A 21304-nucleotide genomic window follows, 5' to 3' on the forward strand; every position below is an offset into this window, starting at 1 on the left:
AAGATGGCATTTCAGCTGAATTATATTTGCCTTTTTAAAAAATAGATTTTATTTTTGTTTATTCCAATAAATTACTGACAACTTACTAATATATTTTTCTGAAACTAGTGTAATCTTATATTAATACTTGGTAAATAAAGGTAATTAAAACAAAAAGGCCAATTCTTACAGAAATTCTAAATGAGATTTTAGCTAATCTAATCATAATGCTAGTAAAAGAATATCTTCTTGGAATACAAAGATAGTTCACAGTAGGAAACCTATCAACATAAGTTATTGCATTAATAGGTTAAAGGAGAAAAATCATGTAATTCTATTAGTGGATGTTGAAAAGGCATTTGATAAAATAATTAAGTGTAATAAGAATTATAGAAGAAGTTACTTAAATTATGGGAATAATCATAGCCCCTACCACAGAGGATTGTGAAGATTCAGAGACTTCACATATGTGAAAGTACTTAGAGCAGTGTCTGGCAGATCAAAACAAAAAATTATTTGCCCTTTGTATTATATAAATGTTAGTTACTTTGTAAAAAAAAAATTGACAAATATTCTATCAAATGGCAAAACAGCTTGATTAAAGTCATGAACAAGACAGAGTTGTTTGTTCTTACCACTATATTCAGAATTGTTGAGGTTTCATTTCTCTAAATACAGTAAAAGTAGAAAATGAAGTAACTGATATAAACACCAGAAGAGGAGATAAAATCTTTTAAATTACAAATGGTATGATTTACATACCTAAAAAACCCGAGAGATGACTAAAGACTAAATAGATATCCTGATAAGTTTAACAAAATGGTTCTGTAGCAAGAAAATTAAGAAAATGATTATATCTTTAATTTAGGATTTAAGGAAAGTCAAAGTGCATCTTAAAAATGGTCATCCTTTCCAAAATTAACATGAATTTCATTATTTCAAGTTAAAAACCTAGTACATTCTTTTATAAAATGAGATAAGGTGGTTTTAACGTTCATGTGGAAAGTATATTTCTAAAACTACCAGAGAAAATATACCATATATTTAATCCGGTTTTAGTTAACAGTTCCCCCTCCTCTTACCTGCTATTAACACATACTTGTGTGGAGAGAGTTGGGGAAGAAAACAGTCATGCTTTGGTGGCTGGCATTTTTTTTCCCTTTACCTCAGTGTAGATAATCCATGGAGAACTATGGAGTTATTTCCTCATGTTTGTATTTTTAACTCTTTTACTTACTGTAGGATATATATATGTGTATATGCATATATATGTATATATTCCTTGTTATTTTAATCTATAGAAAAGGTAATAAAAAAGTTTAATGATTTTTCACTCATTAAAGTTGTAATCTATTTTAGTTTAACTGGAAATTAAGGTACATCATTGATTGATTTATGAGATTTTAAAGAAATTTCTCAGATTAAAAAAATACATATAAGAAACCAGAAACGTGTTTTCCTTTAGCTTTCTGAATGTTTGATACTTTCTACAGTGGGTAGATTAATTGTACCTCAAAAATTTTGAAAGAATTTTCTCTTTTCCCCCCCATTTCTTTCTGTCAAAGGTATGCAGCCACTCATGTATTCAGTTCAGGAAGCTTTAAATGCCAGACCATGGTGGACTCGTGTGGGGACGGACATTTGTTACTATAAGTAAGTATTCTAAAGATAATAGGATATCAGTTTACAGAAGGGGATATTAACTTCATTCTATTTCAATTTAAAGATTGAAAAATAGAGTTATTACTGCATTCTTTGAATTGTGGTAATGTGCTTCAGTCCTTTAAAATTTGACATCAATTTAGGGGGCATACTTAGTGGAAATACAGTTGACCCTTTAATAACACTTGTTTGAATTGCACAGATCCACGTTTATGTGGATTTTTTACAGTAAATACCTGTACTGTTTTCGTTCTGTAGTTGGGAGTCTGCAGATTTGGAGGGCCAACTGTATATGTATACATTGATCTATGTGATTTTACATAGGAGGCTTGAGTGTCTGCTGAATTTGGTATACACAGGGGTCTTGAAACCAGTGCCCCATAAGTAGCGAGGGACAACTGGTATAGTTAAGGTTTTGGGGAGTCAAAAGTTATACTTGGATTTTTGACTGCGCAGAGTGTTGGTGCCCCTAACCCATGTTCAAGGGTCAATTGTAAAATGTATTTTGTAGACAGATAGTTTAGGTCCAAGTCTTTGTCTCTACTGCTTAGATAACTATGTGTTCTGAACTTTTTTAGCTTTAAAACTAGCAACTTCATTGACTAAAAATGAAATTAGAAATTCTAGGAAATAATTTGTAGTGGCTTTTTCTGATGATATTAAGTACAGTCTTTTTTCTGTGCATAAATATTTACATTTTAATTTCTAAAATATTTTACCTGGAGATGTATTCCACAGTTATGGAAGTTTATTCAGTTCAGCTTTCATGTCAAATAGGTGAATTACGTACAGAGATAGAAATCAAAGTGCTAGAAATCATTTATTGCTTCAATGGCGTAATTGGATTATTCTTCAACTTGACTCTAAATAATCTAGAATTCTCATATATCTTGCTTCCCATTTTACTCTGTTTCTGCATGTAATATTTTCCTGATGACTTCCACTACTGAAGGCAGTTGACATCTCTGTTTCCTGTCTGTTATTAATCCTGACATTTTTGTTTAGGGGGTTTTGATTTTTTTATATTGTGCTTAACTAGCATTGATATAGTTATATCAGTTAGAAGAAGACTTCTAAAATTAAACTGTTTCTAATGGTTTATGACATGACTCTGGAAACAACTAGGTCTTAATTGCTGTTACTTCATGGGAAAGAAAGGGTTCCTTGGAATTCATGTCAGTAGGGTTTTGCTCTGACTTTTATTAGCAAGATAAATCATAAATAAACGAGGAACAGAAATACAAGGTTATATGTAATTCATCTGTACCTGAATAAATTTCATATTTATTTTAATGGTAGGCTAATATAAAAGTGTTCTTATTTATTTCTTGAAGTTGGAGTGAGGGAGTGATGATCCGGAGAGTGCTTGTTTAGATTTTGGAAGAATAATTTTGACTGTTAAATGGTGAAACAGTGTCTTTCAAAAGTATTCTTTCACGTTTCTCTTCTTTTGCACAATAGAAATAATCATCATTCAATGAATGCTTTTCTTTTTTACATTGTAAAGTTAGTGGCTGTAGCATGGCAGGTCGTTGTTGTATGTAACGGGTAATGGCAAGGATTTTTGTTTGTTTAGTTTTTTTTTCTTTTGGCTATTTCCAACTCTGGAATTGGAATTCAGTCTCAATTCAACATTTACTAATCACTTTCTTTGTAACCAGCACTTTTCTAGTTGCTTTCTCAAAGCTTGAAATCTAGATAGTGAATGAGGGATTAAAACTTATTTTTGCATTGTGTCTTAGCTTTTTACATCAGTCAAGTCCTTTGATGCTTGTTTATCTTATCTTTAAAATAGAATAAAACTGCCTTCATCCCACATGAGAGAATAAAACCTATAAACTGCCACTTAGATATAATGTGGTATAATTAAAAACTTTCCAATTAGACGTTAAACTTTTGGAGGAAGAGAGTTGTTTGGGTGTATTCTGGAACTTATTTCGCATTTTCTTCAACCTGTAGCTCCTTGTCGTTGAGTATCTATTCAAGATGTAATGGTTCAGCTAATGAAGACTACACCAGTTTCAAAATTCCTTTAAGGCCTATGTATATGTATAAATAATCTACAGGTTGTGGCTTTTCTTCAGTTTGTAGCTTAAATAATACAAGTTGATTTGGAATTTTAGAAATTCAGGTGATGGACAAAGCATTTTTAGCTCAACATATGTCAGTGATATGTGAAGTCTGGAAAGTAACCCCAGGCATGTGCCCTGACTGGGAATCAAACCAGCAACCTTTCGGTTTGCGGGAAGATGCCCAACCAACTGAACCACACTGCTTGGAGCTCAAGTCTGTTTTTATAGAGTACTTGAGTTACACTTTTTCCAAACGATTTTTCCCCCTGAAGTTCTGTTCAATAAAATAGCAAGGGAAATCAGAAATTTTGTGTGTATGAAATAAATGTTATATGCTTTTCTATTGCAGAAATCACTTCTCAAGAAGTTCAGTTGCTGCAGGTGGGCAAAAGGGAAAATCCTACTATACAATTACATTCACTGTTAATTTTCCACATAAAGATGACGTTTGCTACTTTGCTTATCACTACCCATATACATATTCAACTTTACAGGTGAGAACTCGTTAAGTTGTATTATGACTATTGTTGAGTTATATGTGTATGTGTCAGATAATAGAAGAAAAATTGCTTCGATCAATTTTCTTAATAAAATAAGAAAAAGATCCTGTGTTGAAAATTTTAGATAATAATACAACATTTGGTGAAAACATTGAAGGGTATGAATGGTAATGTAATCTTTATTTTTATTTAGTAGAAATCAATACTAAGGAAATTTGACATCATTTTTAATTTCTATCTTTGGGTAGAAATCTGCTGTTATCTTAAGATTCCATGATATTCAGATTTTAACTAGATAAGAGTTCCAGTTGTTTAATGAGAAGCATTAATAATCTGATAGAAAATCTAACAACAGAAAAAGGTGGATGTAGTTCAAGTTTTCTGTAGGGAATTTCTTCTAATAGTTTTACATGGAGTCCTAGATGCAGATTGCTTATACTTTGGGGTATGAGAATTGTTTTGTGGGTACTCTTGAGAGTTTTGATTATTTATATTGTAAAACAAAATAAAACAAATGAATTCAAGTAATTACCATGGTAGATTTATTCTTAGAAGAGAATGTCTGTCCTCATGATCAAAGATCATGATGATATGATCAGTTTACCCAAAAAGAAATTGGAGCACTGTAATTAGGAACAAGCTTCCAAATTATTAGAGAGGGGAAAATGAGAGAAAAGCATAGTCCATAGAGCAGAAAAGATATCAAGCCTGAGAACACTAAATGAGGCTCACTTTATTTTAAAAAAGGTTGCAACCTACATTCAGTTGTTGATAGTTGTGCTGGAGGGAATGGGGGTCCCTGGCAGAGGGGGACAAAGGGAGAAAAATTGGGACAACTGTAATAGCATGATCAATAAAATATATTTAAAAAATAAAATTTAAAATGAAAGGTTACAACCTATAATAGAGGTATAATCAGGTATCTCTCTGTGCTGAATAACATAGCATCAGATTATATAGTGTTGTTATTTACGGGGTCATGTTTTACTGTTCTTTTACTGATGTTTACCTTTCTGACATATTCTGAATTCCCCTACTTTCTTTTAATTCCATGACTTTTTCCAGGCAGTTGCATTGTTTCTCATTGGACTTCTGCCACCTTTTTTCTGACCAGTGTCCTAAAATTCACCTTAATCCCCTTTCCTCTTTACCGTTTTTCCACGCTGTAGCAAGAAGGCTCTTTGATGGCAAATGTAATCATGTACCTCCCTTGCTTAAAATGCCTTAGTGATTTCTCTAGCCATTTATACAAAATCTAAAATCCTTACTGTGGTTCATTGAGTCATTCCTCTACTATCTTCCTCAATTTTTGCCATGTCCACATAATGTATGAGCTATTATTTACTTACTATTTATTATTAAATAGACTTTAAAATAATTTACTCTTTAAAGTTTATCCTTATCCTAACTTAATATCCAGGGAATTACAAGTTTAATATGTAGATGTTTTTCTAAGTCACAATAAAATGTGTACCTATTACATTTTTTAAAGGCTATCTATTTATCTCTTAGTTATGCCAATTACCAGTAGTACATATACTACCCTTTAGGAAAAACTGGCTTCCAAGTCCTTCATTCTATGTTAAATTCTCTACTTCTACCATTTCTTTCTGGTCTAGCTATAATGAATCTTTTTCCGTTCTTTGAAATGCTCTCTTCCTTTTTAGTTTGCCTTCTTCCTACACTTTTCTCTGCCTGTAGCATGCTTCTCTGTCTTCTTCATTCATCCTTTGGATATCATTTTTAATGTACTTTTTTTTTTTCAGGGGAGCTTTCCTCACTGCTCAGACTCAGCTGGGCCCCCCTCCCCTTATTACAGGCTCTCACAGGACTCCACGTGGTCCGTAGGGTAGGGTCCATGCACTGTTATGGCCTCAGTGCCTGGCACCAGTTCTGGCACAGAAATAATGACCACACAGTAAATAGTGACTATGTGAATGAGCATAGGCAAAAGTTTGGAAACCAACTAAGTGTCTTAAAGTGAGGGATTGAACAATTTATATTTGGTACGACCACATACTAATGTTATGGTATAGTTTTCCTAATTATGAATATATATATGTATGTTTAAATTATTAAGTGATAAAAACAGGTTATAAAAAGGCGTGTGTAGTTACATTTTGTTTATATACATTGACACTTGTTAGTAGTAATCTAAGTGATGCAATTATGGGTATTTAACATTTTTTCTTTGTACTTTCTGTATCTTCCATACATTTTACAATGAACCTATATTAATCTTGAAATCGGGAAAGTTAGTAAAAAAAAATTTGTTGAACATAATTTTTATTTTGCATATTTTACATTGCTAAATTCAGAAGGCTTTGAGAAAATCAAAAGCTTTTTCATAATCCATTTGGCAGCAAAGCCTGTCCCAAATTGATGTGAGCTTATTTAGAATATTGATTCCACTTGGAGTAATGCTGTATATTTTTTGCTGTAGAAATAATAATGTGCTTATAGAAATAATGTTATAGGCTGCTGCTGCTGCCCCTTTTGGTGGTATTGCACACTCAGTGGTATACGCACTGTATCTGTTCTCTTTCTTGAGTTCCTCAAATACTAGTGCTTGAACTATATCTGGCCCCTGGGGTCCCAGAGAAAGGATTAGGAATCTGACTGACTCACATTTTTTTAAATTGAATTTATTGGGGTGACATTAGTTAATAAAATTTTATAGATTTCATATACAATTGTAGTACATCATCTGTATATTGTATGGTGTTCACCACCCCGGGTCAGTTCTCCTTCCATCACCATTTATCCCCCTTTTATCCTCTTCTTCCCCTGTCCCCCCCGCCCCCCGCCTTCCCTCTGGTAATCGTCATGCTGTTGTCTGTATTTATGAGGTCTTTTTTCCCCTTAATCCCTTCACCTTTTTCACCCAGCCCTCAATCCCCTCCCATCTAATAGCTGTCAGTCTGTCTTCTATATCTGTGGGTCTATTTCTATTTTGTGTGTTGGTTTATTTTGTTCATTAGATTGATTTTTGGTTACGTGGATATATAGATACATTTATTTCTATTTATCATAAGGAGTTTTTAAATTATTACATATTTTTAAATTTTTATTAAGATGCATCTTCAAAAATTGGAATCGGCACACAACCCTCAGCAAATCTATTTTCGAAAAGACGTGTTATGTGAAACCCTGTCTGGAAACAGCTGTCCCTTGGTGACTATAACAGCAATGCCAGAGTCTAATTATTATGAACATATCTGTCAGTTCAGTAAGTCTGTCTTCTTTACTCAAAATACCAGTCATTCTTACTTATTTTTCTTTGCTTTATGTGTATTTTATAAGGGCAATAGCACTAGGAATAGGTATGAGAAGTCTTGGTCCTGTTACTGCCTCCCCCCTGGGCCTCCTTCTGGGCCTCAGTTTCCTCATCTCGAAAATGAGAGCACTGCATGAGATGATCTCTAAGGTCTCTTTTGATACTAATTCTTTGTAGTTCTTATTCTTGGAAGTCATACCCAAGTTATAATATAACAAATTATTTTGAGAGTTTATGTAATAATACCATCAACTGAAAATTAATAGCTAGTTTTATTTATAAATAAAATCATGAGAAATTTAATGCTAGCACTGAATAGCTACTTGATTTCCTCTGCCATTTATTGTTTTAAAAGTTGCCTCAAATGTACTGCTGTGATAGAAAAACTTAAGAAAACTGTTCTAATTTTGATAAAAAGGTTAAGTATTTTCAGGAAAGAAAGAGCTTGCTACGAATGAAAACCGGAGCAGGTGAGCTGAGTATTATTTTGTAGATAGGTACAGCTACGTGTAAAGTGAAAGTATTTTTCTTTGTATATCTCTGAGCACATAAACCTTTTTTCTGTACTTAATAATGACTATAATACAGGGATAAGAGAATTATTTGTATGATTAATGAAAATAAAATGTACCTTGTGGCAAGAAACAAAACAGGGATAAGATTATATTTTACTTCTTTTCCCAGTGACTTTATGAAAAATATATTTATATTTAAAACTTCCCCAACTGCTTGTTCCCTATAAAACCAAAATTATATTAAAGAACTAATTTATATGTTAGGTTAATCATTGGGAAATAAGTGACTCAAATAGTACTTATTGATTAATGTTTATATTATGAACTCCTTTAGGGCATGGCTTATGTGGGTTTTATATCTGTTTCCTCTATAGGGCCTAGTACAGTGCTTGTTTATAGCAGGTGCACGGTGAGTTCTATGGAATTATATTAGAATTCACAGTTGAGTAGAAATACTTCTAAAGCCCCAAAGTCAAACATCATACAAACCTTTTAATAGTTGTTCGTTTTAATTTGAGATTTTATGTGTACTTTAGGAAATCGCCCTTACGTTTTCTTATCTGCTCGGGTACATCCTGGAGAAACTAATGCAAGTTGGGTAATGAAAGGAACATTGGAGTATCTCATGAGTAATAACCCTACTGCTCAGAGCTTACGAGAATGCTATATTTTTAAAATTGTCCCTATGCTAAATCCAGATGGTGTCATCAATGGAAAGTAAGTTAAGCAATAGTTACAGAAGTAATATAGATTATTGTGGTGGTCCTGTATAATGTTGTTGAAATAATATCATCCAGGTAAATTTGAAAAACAAGTCTAGTGATTTTTCTAGAAGAAAGAAAATTTTGGTGTGGAATTCACTTAAAATTTTTTTTAAATGAAAATATATTGTGTATATTAGTAGTATGGTATTTAAAAATTCTGTATTCATGATAATACAATTTTGTAAAATGTCTATCTTGCTTGATTATTTTAGAAAAGTTACAGGGTGAGGATATGAGAAAGATTTTTTTTTTAACACATCCTTTTATATTCTTTTCTTTTTTAATTTTGTAAATGGCACAATCTTAGTTTGTTGTAAAATTTAGAATCTTCTGGAACCTCTTTCCACTGATGTATAGAGTATTGGCTCTATCTGCTAACTTCTTCCTGATATGAGGAAGTATAGTTTCTGACAGAAGGAATTCTTCAGACTGGAGACACTAGAAGATACTACTTTTTAAGTAAAGGTAGCTTATTGTTAGTATAGTTCATTTATTGTGGCAATTGGACAAGGTCTTTTTAGTGCTTCTGAAAGATGGGTTTTGACATGAGAATCTCCAAAGGTGAGGGTATCATAGTCTATTCAATAAATGTAACATGAACCTTTCCCATGTTTTAGGAAATTTTTCAATAAAAAAGGATAATTTATTTTTAGATATGGTAATGAAACTAAAATGAAATTTTGTCTTGTTTTAATTCAGAACATATTGACCAGTTAGAATTGTTTATATTTCTGTTATCACCTTCTGATTGCTTGAATTTTTGCTTAATGGCTTTAATACTTAATACCTACAATTAAATGAAAATATATTTGAATTTTTACAAGAATGTATACTTTTCATATAGTTATCTTAGGAGATCCCAGATCACACTTTTAAAAATAACTAATACAATCAAAATACAAAATGTTAGTAAAACAAATTATTATGTAGTCAGAATGGAAAATATGACTATTAATTTTCATAGAGTATGGAATAAAATCCCAGAATGGAGAATTAATTTTTTCTATAGTTTGAAAATTTTGATCTCTGAATCTGAAAGCTTACTACTTTTAAGTGCATGTAACACAGGATCTTGGACATAGCAAATGCTTAAAAATGATTATTGAGTGACTAAACTATGGATTTTGTTGACCCCACTGTTTATACCAATTTGAAATACTTACTGGAATAGAATCATAAAATGAAATCAAATATATATAAAAGAATTTATTGTGTTTGTCTATCACTGTGCTTACTTATGTTCAGCCACCGCTGTTCTTTAAGTGGAGAGGATTTGAATAGACAGTGGCAAAGCCCAAATCCAGATTTACATCCTACAATTTACCACACTAAAGGGCTACTACAGTATCTGGCTGCAGTGAAGCGTTTACCACTGGTAAGTGCAGTATTTGTTTGTACTTTGCACAATGACATCATTTTATTGGTTAATGGCCTAGTATTTTGTACATTATTTTCTGGTAATAAAAGCTAAGTGTTAATTTCAGTAACAGTTTCTTGAAAATATCTTTTTTTAAATCAGTCACTCATGTATTAATTATAGTGTCAGATTAATACAGTTTATTCGTATTCTTATTGGATTTATTTTTTGTAATTCTTATGAGCTCCTTTTTTTTTGTTTATGAATATTGATAACTCCTGGTTCTAAGTTTTGGGTATTTAATGTCACTGTTTGAACAACACTAAAATAACAGTATTTTCCAAATTCCCAAACTAGTAGAAGTTTATATCTGAACTCTTTAGTCAACTCTGAAACTGGTAAGTCTTGAGTATACACAAGTCGGAAAGGTAGTATAGGGAAGGTGAGAGACTCCACAGAACTGTGTATGTAGCTTTCTCTGTTTTCAACAGCTTTTGTTTAGAATATTTCCATTCTATTAGTGTTTTAATGAGTTAGTTTTCCTTTGGGAAGATAGAAACACTTTGCAGAGGGGCAAAATTGGCATGTGAGTCTATACTTCATTTTTCATTTTAAAAGAATGCTCTTAAAATTAAATTGAAACCATTATAATGGTTTTTTATTAGATAAATAATGCTCTTAAAAATTACATTGAAAAGCATTTTCATGTTTTTTAAAATTAGATAAATATTTTAACAGCCCCTGGAGCAGTTGTAGATTTGACCTATAATTGAATTTATTATTTTTTAAAATGGTGAATTGCCCTGACTGGCATGGCTCAGTTGCTTGAGCATTGTCTCACAAACTGAAAGGTCTCCAGTTTGATTCCTGGTCAGGGCACATGCCCAGATTGTGGACCTGGTCCTGGCTGGGGCGCTTATGAGAGGCAGCCGACTGATGTTTTTCTCACACATCAGTGTTTCTCTCCTCTTTCTCTCTCTCTTCCCCTTTCTCTAAAATAAATAAATGAATAAAATATTTTTTAAAAAATTAAAAAATAAAATGGTGAATAGTAGATATAAAAGAAAGAGTGGAATTCATGGTTTGATGCAGTACTTGTAAAAGACTTTCTAGCCATTCTAGTAATTATAGATTTCTTCCCAATTCCAAAACTAAATATTACTATTTTTATTGATTGCTCAGTTACAATAAAAGGACCAAGGAACACAGACTTGTTTATTGGCTTCATATTAACTAGATTTATGTGACATTCTAGGAATTTGAAGGTTTTTAATTCTTAAAATATATTATCTTTTCAAGGTTTATTGTGATTATCATGGCCACTCCCGAAAGAAGAATGTATTTATGTATGGCTGCAGCATCAAAGAGACAGTGTGGCATACCAATGCTAATGCAACTTCATGTGATATTGTGGAAGACGTGGGATACAGGGTAATTACTACAGATAAGTCAGGAGTTTTTGAGTTTCAAACATGCATACAGATACAGAAATAATTTAACATATATGGTACTCAGATTCATTTCATGTTGCCATTTTGCTGTTGTTTCATACTTTTCATTTTAAATGTTCAAATTTTTTTTGCTTTTCAAATTTAGATATTTAATGTATTTGGAATTTCTTTTATATGAGATGTAGAGATCTAATTTTAGTTTCACCATCTATAACCATTTATTAAACAGTATATATTTTCTCTGGCGATTTTATAAAGCCATCTGTTGCATACCAGTGATTTTACATGTAGGGGTATGTTTTGAGGTATTGCTGAGGACTGAAATGAGCTCTTACTGCTTCAAGTCCTGTGTGCTTTCCATTTTGTCCCAGAGCCTCTCCCACTATATTTATGCCTAAACGAGGACCACAGGTTATTTTTAATAAATGTGTCAGTAACATACCACTGCCCTTAGCAGAACTTCAAAGTACATTTTCTTTATGGTTCTCTCTCCCCTTCCCCTTTTCCAAGTAAATAAAATGATCAGTTATATTAAAAATAGAAGCACTCCAGGAATACAAAGTAGTAATTGCAAGTCATCTCTCAATTAATTATTAAGTAATTAGTTTTACCATTCTGAGCACATTCATTCATAAATCTATACATAGAGTATATGTTTTTGTTTGTTTTGTTTTTATTGTTTCCAATGCTCCACAGCAACTTTTTTTTTAAATCCTTACCTGAGAATATGTTTATTGACTTTAGAGAGAGGAAGAGAGAGAGAAAGAACCATTGATGTGAAAGAGAAAAATTGAGAGATTACCTCCCATATGTGCCCTGGCTCTGAGGTCGGACCTACGACAGCCTTTTGGTGTGGGGGGTGGTGCCCCGCCCAAGCGAGCCATGAGGTCAGGGCAGCAACCTGCTTTGTCGCATCCTGTTTGTTGGCCATCATTCCCGGTCCTCACATGGAGATCTGTTTTAGTCTCTTTGACAGTTATACAAGATTTCCATTGTGCATTTTTGTTTTTGCTGTATGGATGTACCAAAATCTATTTATTCAGTCATCCCCTGTTGGTGGTCATTTGATTAATATTGTCAAATTGTCCTTCATAAAGATTGCACAAATGGAAACCCCCCAATATAATGAATGATAGTGCTATTTCTCCACACCGTAATTGTGTAGTACTATTATCTTTGCCAGATTAAAAAAATGTATCTGATGGTTTTAATTTTCATATCTGTAATTTTGAGGTCAGATTTTTTTCATATATTTGTCCAATTATGATTTTTTCTCTCTTTTGTAAAACAACCTTTTCTCATATTCCCTGCTTGATTTTGTGGTGGTGGTCATCTAGTTATTACACTTTTTGAATCTTTATGTGTTTAACAAGTATATTAAAGATTTTATTTGTTTATGATGTGCAGTAATTTAAAATTTTATCATATTTGTTGAATTTAAAAAAATAGCATCTGGGTTTTGAGACTTAGAAAGAATTATCTCTTTCCAAGATTTAAAAGGATAGTTCTATGTTTACTGTTTTTAGTTTCATTTTAAAATTTTACATTTAAATTCTCAATCTAATTAGAATTTAATTTAATGAATAGTGACTGCTTTTTTTCCCCTCAATGTCTATCCAGTTGTGTCAGCATTAGTGAATGATAAGTGTTTTCTCAAATACTACTACTACTACTAAATATAGCAGATAGCTTGGGCTCTAATTTTGAACCAGATATATTTCTTTCTAGAGATATATCTATTCCTATACCAGCAACACAGTTTAACTTAACCTTAGACATATAATTTAGATTAACATCTGTTGGATTATTTCCCCAGTCATAGCCTTTTCTTTCAGAATTCCTCAGGGTGCATTACCATACTTACACTTTCTGGTGAATTTAAGACTAATTTTTAGTTGTAAAAAATGTGGGCATTTCGATTGTGATTGTCTTAGCTTTATTGATTAATTTAGGATGATTGACATTTTAGTGGCAAATCTAAGTTTCTTTGTTTTTTAAACATGTTTTCATATTTTTAAACATGGTTTTTCTTACATGGTTTTATTCTGCTTATTTGTTGCTACTATAAATGTGGTATTTTTTTCCATTCCATTTTCTGATTATTTGTCTAGGAAAGCAGAAAGTTCTAAATTAGCAAGAGAATTATTTTGATGTAACCCTGCTCTAATCACTGTGCTTTCATGAACATTTTTAAAGATTAAAAAATTTAACAATTTTAAGTTAAAAAAACCTTCTTGTAATACTATTATTCTTATCTTTGCAGACTTTGCCGAAGATACTGAGCCATATTGCCCCAGCATTTTGCATGAGCAGCTGTAGCTTTGTAGTGGAAAAATCTAAAGAATCCACAGCACGTGTTGTAGTTTGGAGGGAGATAGGAGTACAGAGAAGCTATACCATGGAGAGCACTTTGTGTGGCTGTGATCAGGGAAAATATAAGGTAAAACATTTCAGGATTTCTAGCCATAAAAAATATTTGAAGACTTTTCTTCATGTATATAATCCAATGCTTTTCAAATATATATTCAACAACATGTTTGTTTTACTGAGTTATATGTAATTGGTAATAATGAAATTGAATCATATGTAGTCTTAAAAACATTTAAAAAATTTCTCTTAAATAGCTTGCTTTGGATTCTCACAAAGTCTTGAGTCTATTTACATTCATAATTTTTAAGAAAGCATATTGTGGTACACATTTAAATACTGATTAGTAAATTATAATTAGTTGTGCACATAGTACATTATTAATAAAAATTTTCTATCATTTTAATTTGTTGTATGTAAATATATTTTTATGCATTTAGAAATAAATACATTATACTTATTTATAAAGTTTTTATATTTAGCTGTTTGTGTGAGACTTCTAAATGCATATCCCTTCACTATATATATATATATATATATATATATATATATATATAATTTTTTTTTTTTTACTAAGAACTGCTCTTCTGTAGTGCCATAGACTTTTATTGGAAATAAGCTGAGTTTAAACTTTTCTTTTGAAATGAAAGACTAATAAAATGTTAGGTGACTTTGAACTTTTTAATTTTAAATATTGAGAACTTAATGGGCAATGAATTGGACTTCAGATAAGCAAGACCAAACCTTAATATCTTTCTTGCCTCAGCACAGAAAGATTTTTAGGTGTCCTGTTATTTATTCTACTCATTCTGTTTTGTTTTGGTTTGGGTTTTTTCACACAGGGCAAGAGGAAACTAAATCTAATAGTGATTTTCCTAGACCTCACATAATGATGATTATAACTTTATGTTTGAAAGGAGGTAAAAATCTTCCAGTTGGTTGATTTCAGAATATTTAAGTGGTTTGTAACAAGCTGGAAGAGAGTCGTTTAGGTTTTGTAGCTGACATTCAAACTTTTGGGGCTGGGAGAGTAGAACTTAATGACATTTCAGTGCTTTCTGTTTGAGGTTGACCACAGTATACTCTTCCAAAGTATAATAATATCTTTTGAATTTTCTCCAAATATTGTAAAATGGTGACTTGTAGTTTCTAAGGGTATGATGGTGGTGAGAGATAAAATGTAGCAAAGCACCATCCCAGCCCCCGAACTCTGGCCGCTAATCAGTGCTTTAGTGGACTACTTTGCCAAAGCTTATTAAAACTCCTATGGACAAGTGTGTCTTACTAAGCCAAGTTTTTTTCTGTTTTATGTCTAAAATTCAGTGCTTTGGCCCTGGCTGGTGTGGCTCAGTGGATTGAGCTCCGGCCTGTGAACCCAATGGTTACTGGTTCAATTCCCAATCAGGGCCCATGCCTGGGTTGCAAGCCAGGTACTCTGTTGGGGGTGTGCAAGAGGCAGCCGGTCAATGTATCTCTTCCACATCACTGTTTCTTTCCCTCTCTTCCTCCCTTCCCCTCTAAAATTAAATAAAATATTTAAAAAAATTGTTTTTTATTTATTGTTCAAATACATTTGTCTCCATTTTCCTGCCACCACGTTCCCCTTCCCACCCTCAGTCCTTCCCCACTTTTGCTTTGTCCATGAGTCCTTGATTTGACCCTTCCCCTTCTTTTCCCCATTACCCACCTCCTTCCCCTCTCATTACTGTCAGTTTGTTTTTTCTTTCAGTGTTGCTGGTTATATTTTTCTTGCTTGTTTGTTTTGTTGATTAGGTTCCACCTATAGGTGAGATCATATAGTATTTGTCTTTCACTCTCTGCTTGCTTTGCTTAGCATAATGCTCTCCAGTTCCATCCATGCTGTCACGAAAGGTAGTAGCTCTTTCTTTCTTTCTGCTGTTTACACAATGAAATATATTTAAAAATTCAGTGCTTTGATAATATATATATATATTTTTTTACCTTTTTTGATTATAAACATTTGTTTTTTAGAGTAGTTTCAGGTTCAATGAAAAACCGAGTGGCAAGTACAGAATTCCCATCTACCTCTGTCCCCCCATATGCATATAATGTATACTTTTCAAACTTATTAATATTAGCTAATAAGTTGTGTGATTCTAATTATATTTTTTAAAAAGATTTCACCCTGAAGAATGTTCTTACATTACTTATTACTGTATTTTAGGCTGTAAATGTTCTTATAATTTTCTGTGAACTAATTTAGAAATAAGCATAATCTTTCTAAAGATTTTAAATTAAGAAGGCAATTGAATGTTCTAATAAAGACAGGTAATGTTTTCTAGAGTATTTGGAGATGGCCAAACTCTTTAAATATCAATCTGTCAATCAGTTATTCTAAAGGCATGTAGGTTAAGTAATAGTTTTTACAATTTATTCTCTTTGATTATCCTGAGCTTTTAGTCCTGTAAATTTAAGCTTCTTGTTCCCTGTACCTTCCCCCACAACCTTCCCCCCGCACCCTCTAAACCTTATATTGTTTATTAGAAAACTCTTCTGTAAAAAAGGGTTATGGGGGTTGTGGTAAAATTTTTCTCTTTGCTTTAGTAGACAAAGGGCATTCTTATTTGACATAGAACAGTAGGAACTTACTTTAATACTACCTCATTGGCTTAGACTTGTTTGATTTTTTTTTTTTTACACAGTTACCTTTCTTTTGTTTATCATACAGTAAAAGTACCTTTAAGGTAATGTTCAAGTATACAAATTGGAGCCTTGGTTTTTAACACTGTAATATTTCAGCATTGGCATCCCAAGTAGTTGATTGCAAAATATATTAGCAAGATCTTGTAAAAATATATTTTCACATGTGCATTCCAAGAGTAATATAAACACAAAATGTTTATGTATTTTTTTTTTCCCCAGTGTTTTGGTGATTAAGGACAGTTTAGAAATGGTTTTTTAAGACAGTTTCCTTTGTGACTCACAGTATCTCATATTGTTAAGGCATTGTGTTTTTGAGCCCTAGCTCCGTACAGAATAATAATCTTCTAATTTTATTAATACAGTTATAAGTTCCTTTTATGTAATATTAATGAGAAACAGCAGGATGATATAGCAAACCTCCTATTACATATATAGTATTGCTTTATTTCCAGGGTTTACAGATTGGTACTCGAGAACTGGAAGAGATGGGAGCAAAATTTTGTGTTGGTCTATTGCGTTTGAAAAGACTGACATCCCCATTGGAATATAATATGCCTTCCAGCCTGCTTGACTTTGAAAATGACTTGATTGAATCGAGTTGCAAAGTAACTAGGTAAGACACACTTATTTTATTCTGTTGTTACCTTGTAGTATACTGTTGGACTTCATTAAGTTAGTTAAACATAGGAAAGGTGCAGAGATTTTGACAGCCAAGAACATTTTTAAGATTACTGTAATAAAATTTACACATTTAATATTTGTTCCAGATTGTGATAATATTCTTGATTCTTTTAACATTGATATTTGAATGAAATAGTCATATTTTGAATGTTGTTTTTAATGGAAAACAGTACTTATATGACCTAATATCTAAATTAAGAGGGCTTGGAGTTAGGATTCATACTTTAAAACAGATTTTATTTTGTTGCTCTCTAGACATATCAGATAACTTTCCAATAAACCTCTGGTTGCATGTACTAGAAACAGCTAATTTATTGTCCCTTTGAAAATTTAACTACATCTGCCAAATACTCTTCTAAATAGGTAAATTTTTGTTTCTGAAATTCACTATATATAAAATTTGGTCAGCTATAGGATCAGAGATAATTCAGTACCATAGTTCTTAATTATAATATCAGAACTTAGCATTTTATAGTTTGATGTGTATGAGTAAGAACACTCCCTTTATACAGAACCTTCATTTTAGTTTTTAGATATTGACTTCTCATGAGATTTAATTATTGTCATGCTCTGTTATGTATATCATTTTGGCAATTTTCAGTATAGTAAAACATTAATTAGAACTCCGTCTTTCATAATGTGATAATTGACAGAGTGATCACCTGAATTTTCTACCCTTGAAAGTGCCTGTTAAACAATAATGGAAACTAACATAAAAATTGTTAGTTGTTCTCATGGATGTTTAGAAATCTTTTAAGTTATTTCATGTATTCTTTTTCCCCCAGCTTCACTGAGGTATAATTCACAAATAAAATTGTAAGATATTTAAAATATACAGTGTGGTGATTTGATATATTTATGCATTGTGAAATGATTTCTGCTATTGAGTTACTAACATATCCATCCATTACCTCACATGTTGATATTTTTGTGTGTGTTGTGTATATATGTGAGAATATTTAAGTTCTACTCTCTTAGTAAGTGTCAATTATACAAGCTAGTATTATCAACAGTAGTCACCATCATTTCCTCAGGCCTTACTCATCTTACAACTGAAGTCTCTGCCCTTTTACCAGCCTCTCCCTATGTCCCCACCCTCAACCCCTGGCAACCACTTTACTCTGTTTCTGTGAGTTCCAATTTTTTTTTTTTAGATTTCACATTTAAATGACACCATGCAGTGTTTTCCTTGTCTGGCTTATTTCATTTAGCATAATGACCTCTAGGTTCATCCATGTTGTAGCAAATTAAAAGATGTTTTTTCTTTTTTAAGGCTGAATAGTACTCCATTGTATATCTGTATACCACATTTTTTTTATCCACCTATCCCTCAACAGACACTTAGGTTGTTTCCATACTTGGCTATTGTGAATAGTACTACTTTCACCATTGGTGTACAGATCTCTCTTTGAGATAGTGATATTGCTCCCTTTGGATATATACTCAGAAATGGGATTGCTGGATCATATGGTAGTTCTAATTTCTTGAAGAACCTCCACACTTTTTCATAGTGGCTATACCAGTTTACATTTCCATGAACAGAGCACAGAGATTCCCTTTACTGTACATCCTCACTGTCATTTGTTATCTCTTATCTTTGGGATAATAGCCATCCTAACACATGTGAACTAATATTTCATTGTCATTTTGATCTGTATTTACCTGATGATTAGTGATGTTGAGTGCCTTTTCATGTACCTGTTGGCCATTTGTATGTCTTCTTTGGAAAAATGTCTACTTAGGTCTTTTTCCCATTTTTAAATTGGGTTATTTTTTATTTTTGTTTTCTGTTTCTTTTTCCTTTTGAATTGTATGAGTTCCTTGTATATTTTGGATGTAACACCCATATGAGATAATGTGGTTTGCAAGTATTTTCTCCCATTCCATAGGTTGCCTTTCTTTTCATTTTCTTGATAGATTCCTTTGCTGTGCAATACTTTTTAGTTTGACATAGTCCTACTTGTTTATCTTGGCTTTACACTTGAGAAAAACTGTTGTTTGGAGAGACTGACTTGCTCAGGGTCATGCAGCTGGTTAGAAGAAGCGTAGAACACAAGAGAATTTCTCACTCCATATGGAGTGTTTTGTTTCTTTCATGCTTGTACAGGCACCAGAGCTGAAGATCTACATTTGGATATCTTGGATGGCCAGGCAGATCTAATGGAAGTAGATGGCTGTACATGAAAAGATGGTGATGAATTATTTGGATTTAATTTTGTCCACTGTTTACTAGTTTAATGTAAGGATAGCCTGTATACTTTGAATTTGAATGAAGCACAGATTTTCCTATCATTAGAAGATAGTGCAGTTATACAGAAGAGGAGAACATATTTGCCAATACATCTGATAAGGGGTTAATGTCCAAAATTTATGAAGTACTTACAAAACTCAACACCAAAAAAATAAACAACACAGTTAAAAAATGTGACAAGGACCTGAACAGATACTTCTCCAAAGAGGACATACAGATGGTCAATACATATATGAAAAGATGCTCAACATCACTAATCATCAGAGAATTGCAACTTAAAACCACAGTGAGATACCATCTCACACCCGTCAGAATGGCTGTCATTAATAAGTCAATAACAACAGGTACTGGTGAGCATATGGAGGAAGGGGAAGCCTTCTGCACTATTGGTGGGAATGCAGACTGGTGCAGCCACTGTGGAAAGCAGTATGGAGATACCTCAAAAAATTAAAAATGGATCTGCCTTTCTACCCAGCCATCCCACTTCAGGCAGTATATCTGAAGGAACCCAAAACACTAATTTGAAAGAACATAAGCACCCCTATGTTTATTGCAGCGTTATGTACAATCTCCAATATATGGAAGCAGCCCAAGTGTCAATAAATAGATGAGTGGATAAAAGAACTGTGAAACATTTACACAATGGAATACTGCTCGGCCATAAAAAAGAAAATTTTACCCTTTACGACAGTATGGATGGACCTGGAGAGCAGGGAAATAAGCCAGTCAGAGAAAGACAAATACCATATGATTTCACTCATATGTGGAATCTAATGAACAAACTGGACTAGCAAGCAAAACAGAGACAGACTTATAGGTGGAGAGCAGATGACAGCTAAGTGGGGAGAGGGTGAGGTTAGGGGGTGGAGGGAATGAGCGAAAAGGAAAAAGGACTCATGGACGTGGACAACAGTGTGGTGGTTGCTGGGGACAGGGGGTATAAGGGGCCCAAAGAGTAATGGGAAAAAATACAATAAAGATTTAAAAAAAGAAACTAGTTGCAATTATAAACCTTTCTGCATAATAATGATGCTGTATGGTGGAGAATTTCAGTGTCTTCATCTTGTGAGAAGGCTCTTTAGGTGAAGGTTTTCATATTTTTCTTGAAGAAGTAGGAGGAGGATTTGTTTTTGGACCAAAATGCTATTCTCTTAGAATTAAATGTTTCTTACTGAATTGTTTTTGGCATAGTCATGTTTACTTGAAGAACAAAAATCCAGAATAGAAGGATGTTAAAGCAGGTGTATATAGTATAGCTTTCAGAGAATGAAGCAGTAACAGGGCAAAGAGTAAACTTATATGAAGAAAACAAGGGAAATGAGGAAATAGTGGTGGGAAGACAAAGTAATAGCAATGTGAAAGAATAAATGCTGATTAGACATTTTTTATGATTGAGATAATATTTGAATCCCTATCTGCTAATGGAAGGGGATTAATTATTTAATAATCCTAGGGTAAATTATCTTAAAGTCTTGCTCTTAGGTTAAGGCTATTGTGAGATCATGTGTCTGGAGGTAGTCCGTAAATTGTAAAGTGCATAAAACATATGTTGGTATTATTAATAAAAGTAAAGCTGAATTGTTGTGATTGGACTTGTGTCTTGAGATCTTTTTGTTTATTACCCGTGGGATGGGGTAATATGAAAGTCAGTGATCTTGTGGGCTTGTGGCTTCTTGTAAAGAGTGCAGCAGGCATTCCTTTAGGGCCTGCAATCTGTCAGGTGCTTCTGGGAGCTGACAGGTGGTATAAGACGGCCAAGTCACA

General features: G+C 32.7%; 1 protein-coding gene across 4 annotated transcripts in view; it reads left to right on the forward strand.

Annotated features, from left to right (window-relative positions):
- AGTPBP1 (ATP/GTP binding carboxypeptidase 1) overlaps positions 1-21304 on the forward strand; it is a 147096-nt gene that overhangs the window by 117341 nt on the left and 8451 nt on the right. For all 4 annotated transcript variants that reach the window (XM_054582945.1, XM_054582944.1, XM_054582946.1 and 1 more), the window contains 8 exons: positions 1545-1632; positions 4063-4207; positions 7289-7442; positions 8542-8722; positions 10015-10144; positions 11426-11557; positions 13841-14017; positions 17061-17221. In XM_054582945.1, coding sequence (XP_054438920.1) covers positions 1545-1632; positions 4063-4207; positions 7289-7442; positions 8542-8722; positions 10015-10144; positions 11426-11557; positions 13841-14017; positions 17061-17221 — 1168 coding nt within the window. The remainder of the gene's footprint in view (positions 1-1544; positions 1633-4062; positions 4208-7288; positions 7443-8541; positions 8723-10014; positions 10145-11425; positions 11558-13840; positions 14018-17060; positions 17222-21304) is intronic.

The sequence above is a fragment of the Pteronotus mesoamericanus genome, unplaced genomic scaffold, assembly GCF_021234165.1.
Source record: "Pteronotus mesoamericanus isolate MK-2021 breed Mesoamerican mustached bat unplaced genomic scaffold, CSHL_Meso_final contig_73, whole genome shotgun sequence".
In the NCBI taxonomy this organism is placed as follows: Eukaryota; Metazoa; Chordata; class Mammalia; order Chiroptera; family Mormoopidae; genus Pteronotus; species Pteronotus mesoamericanus.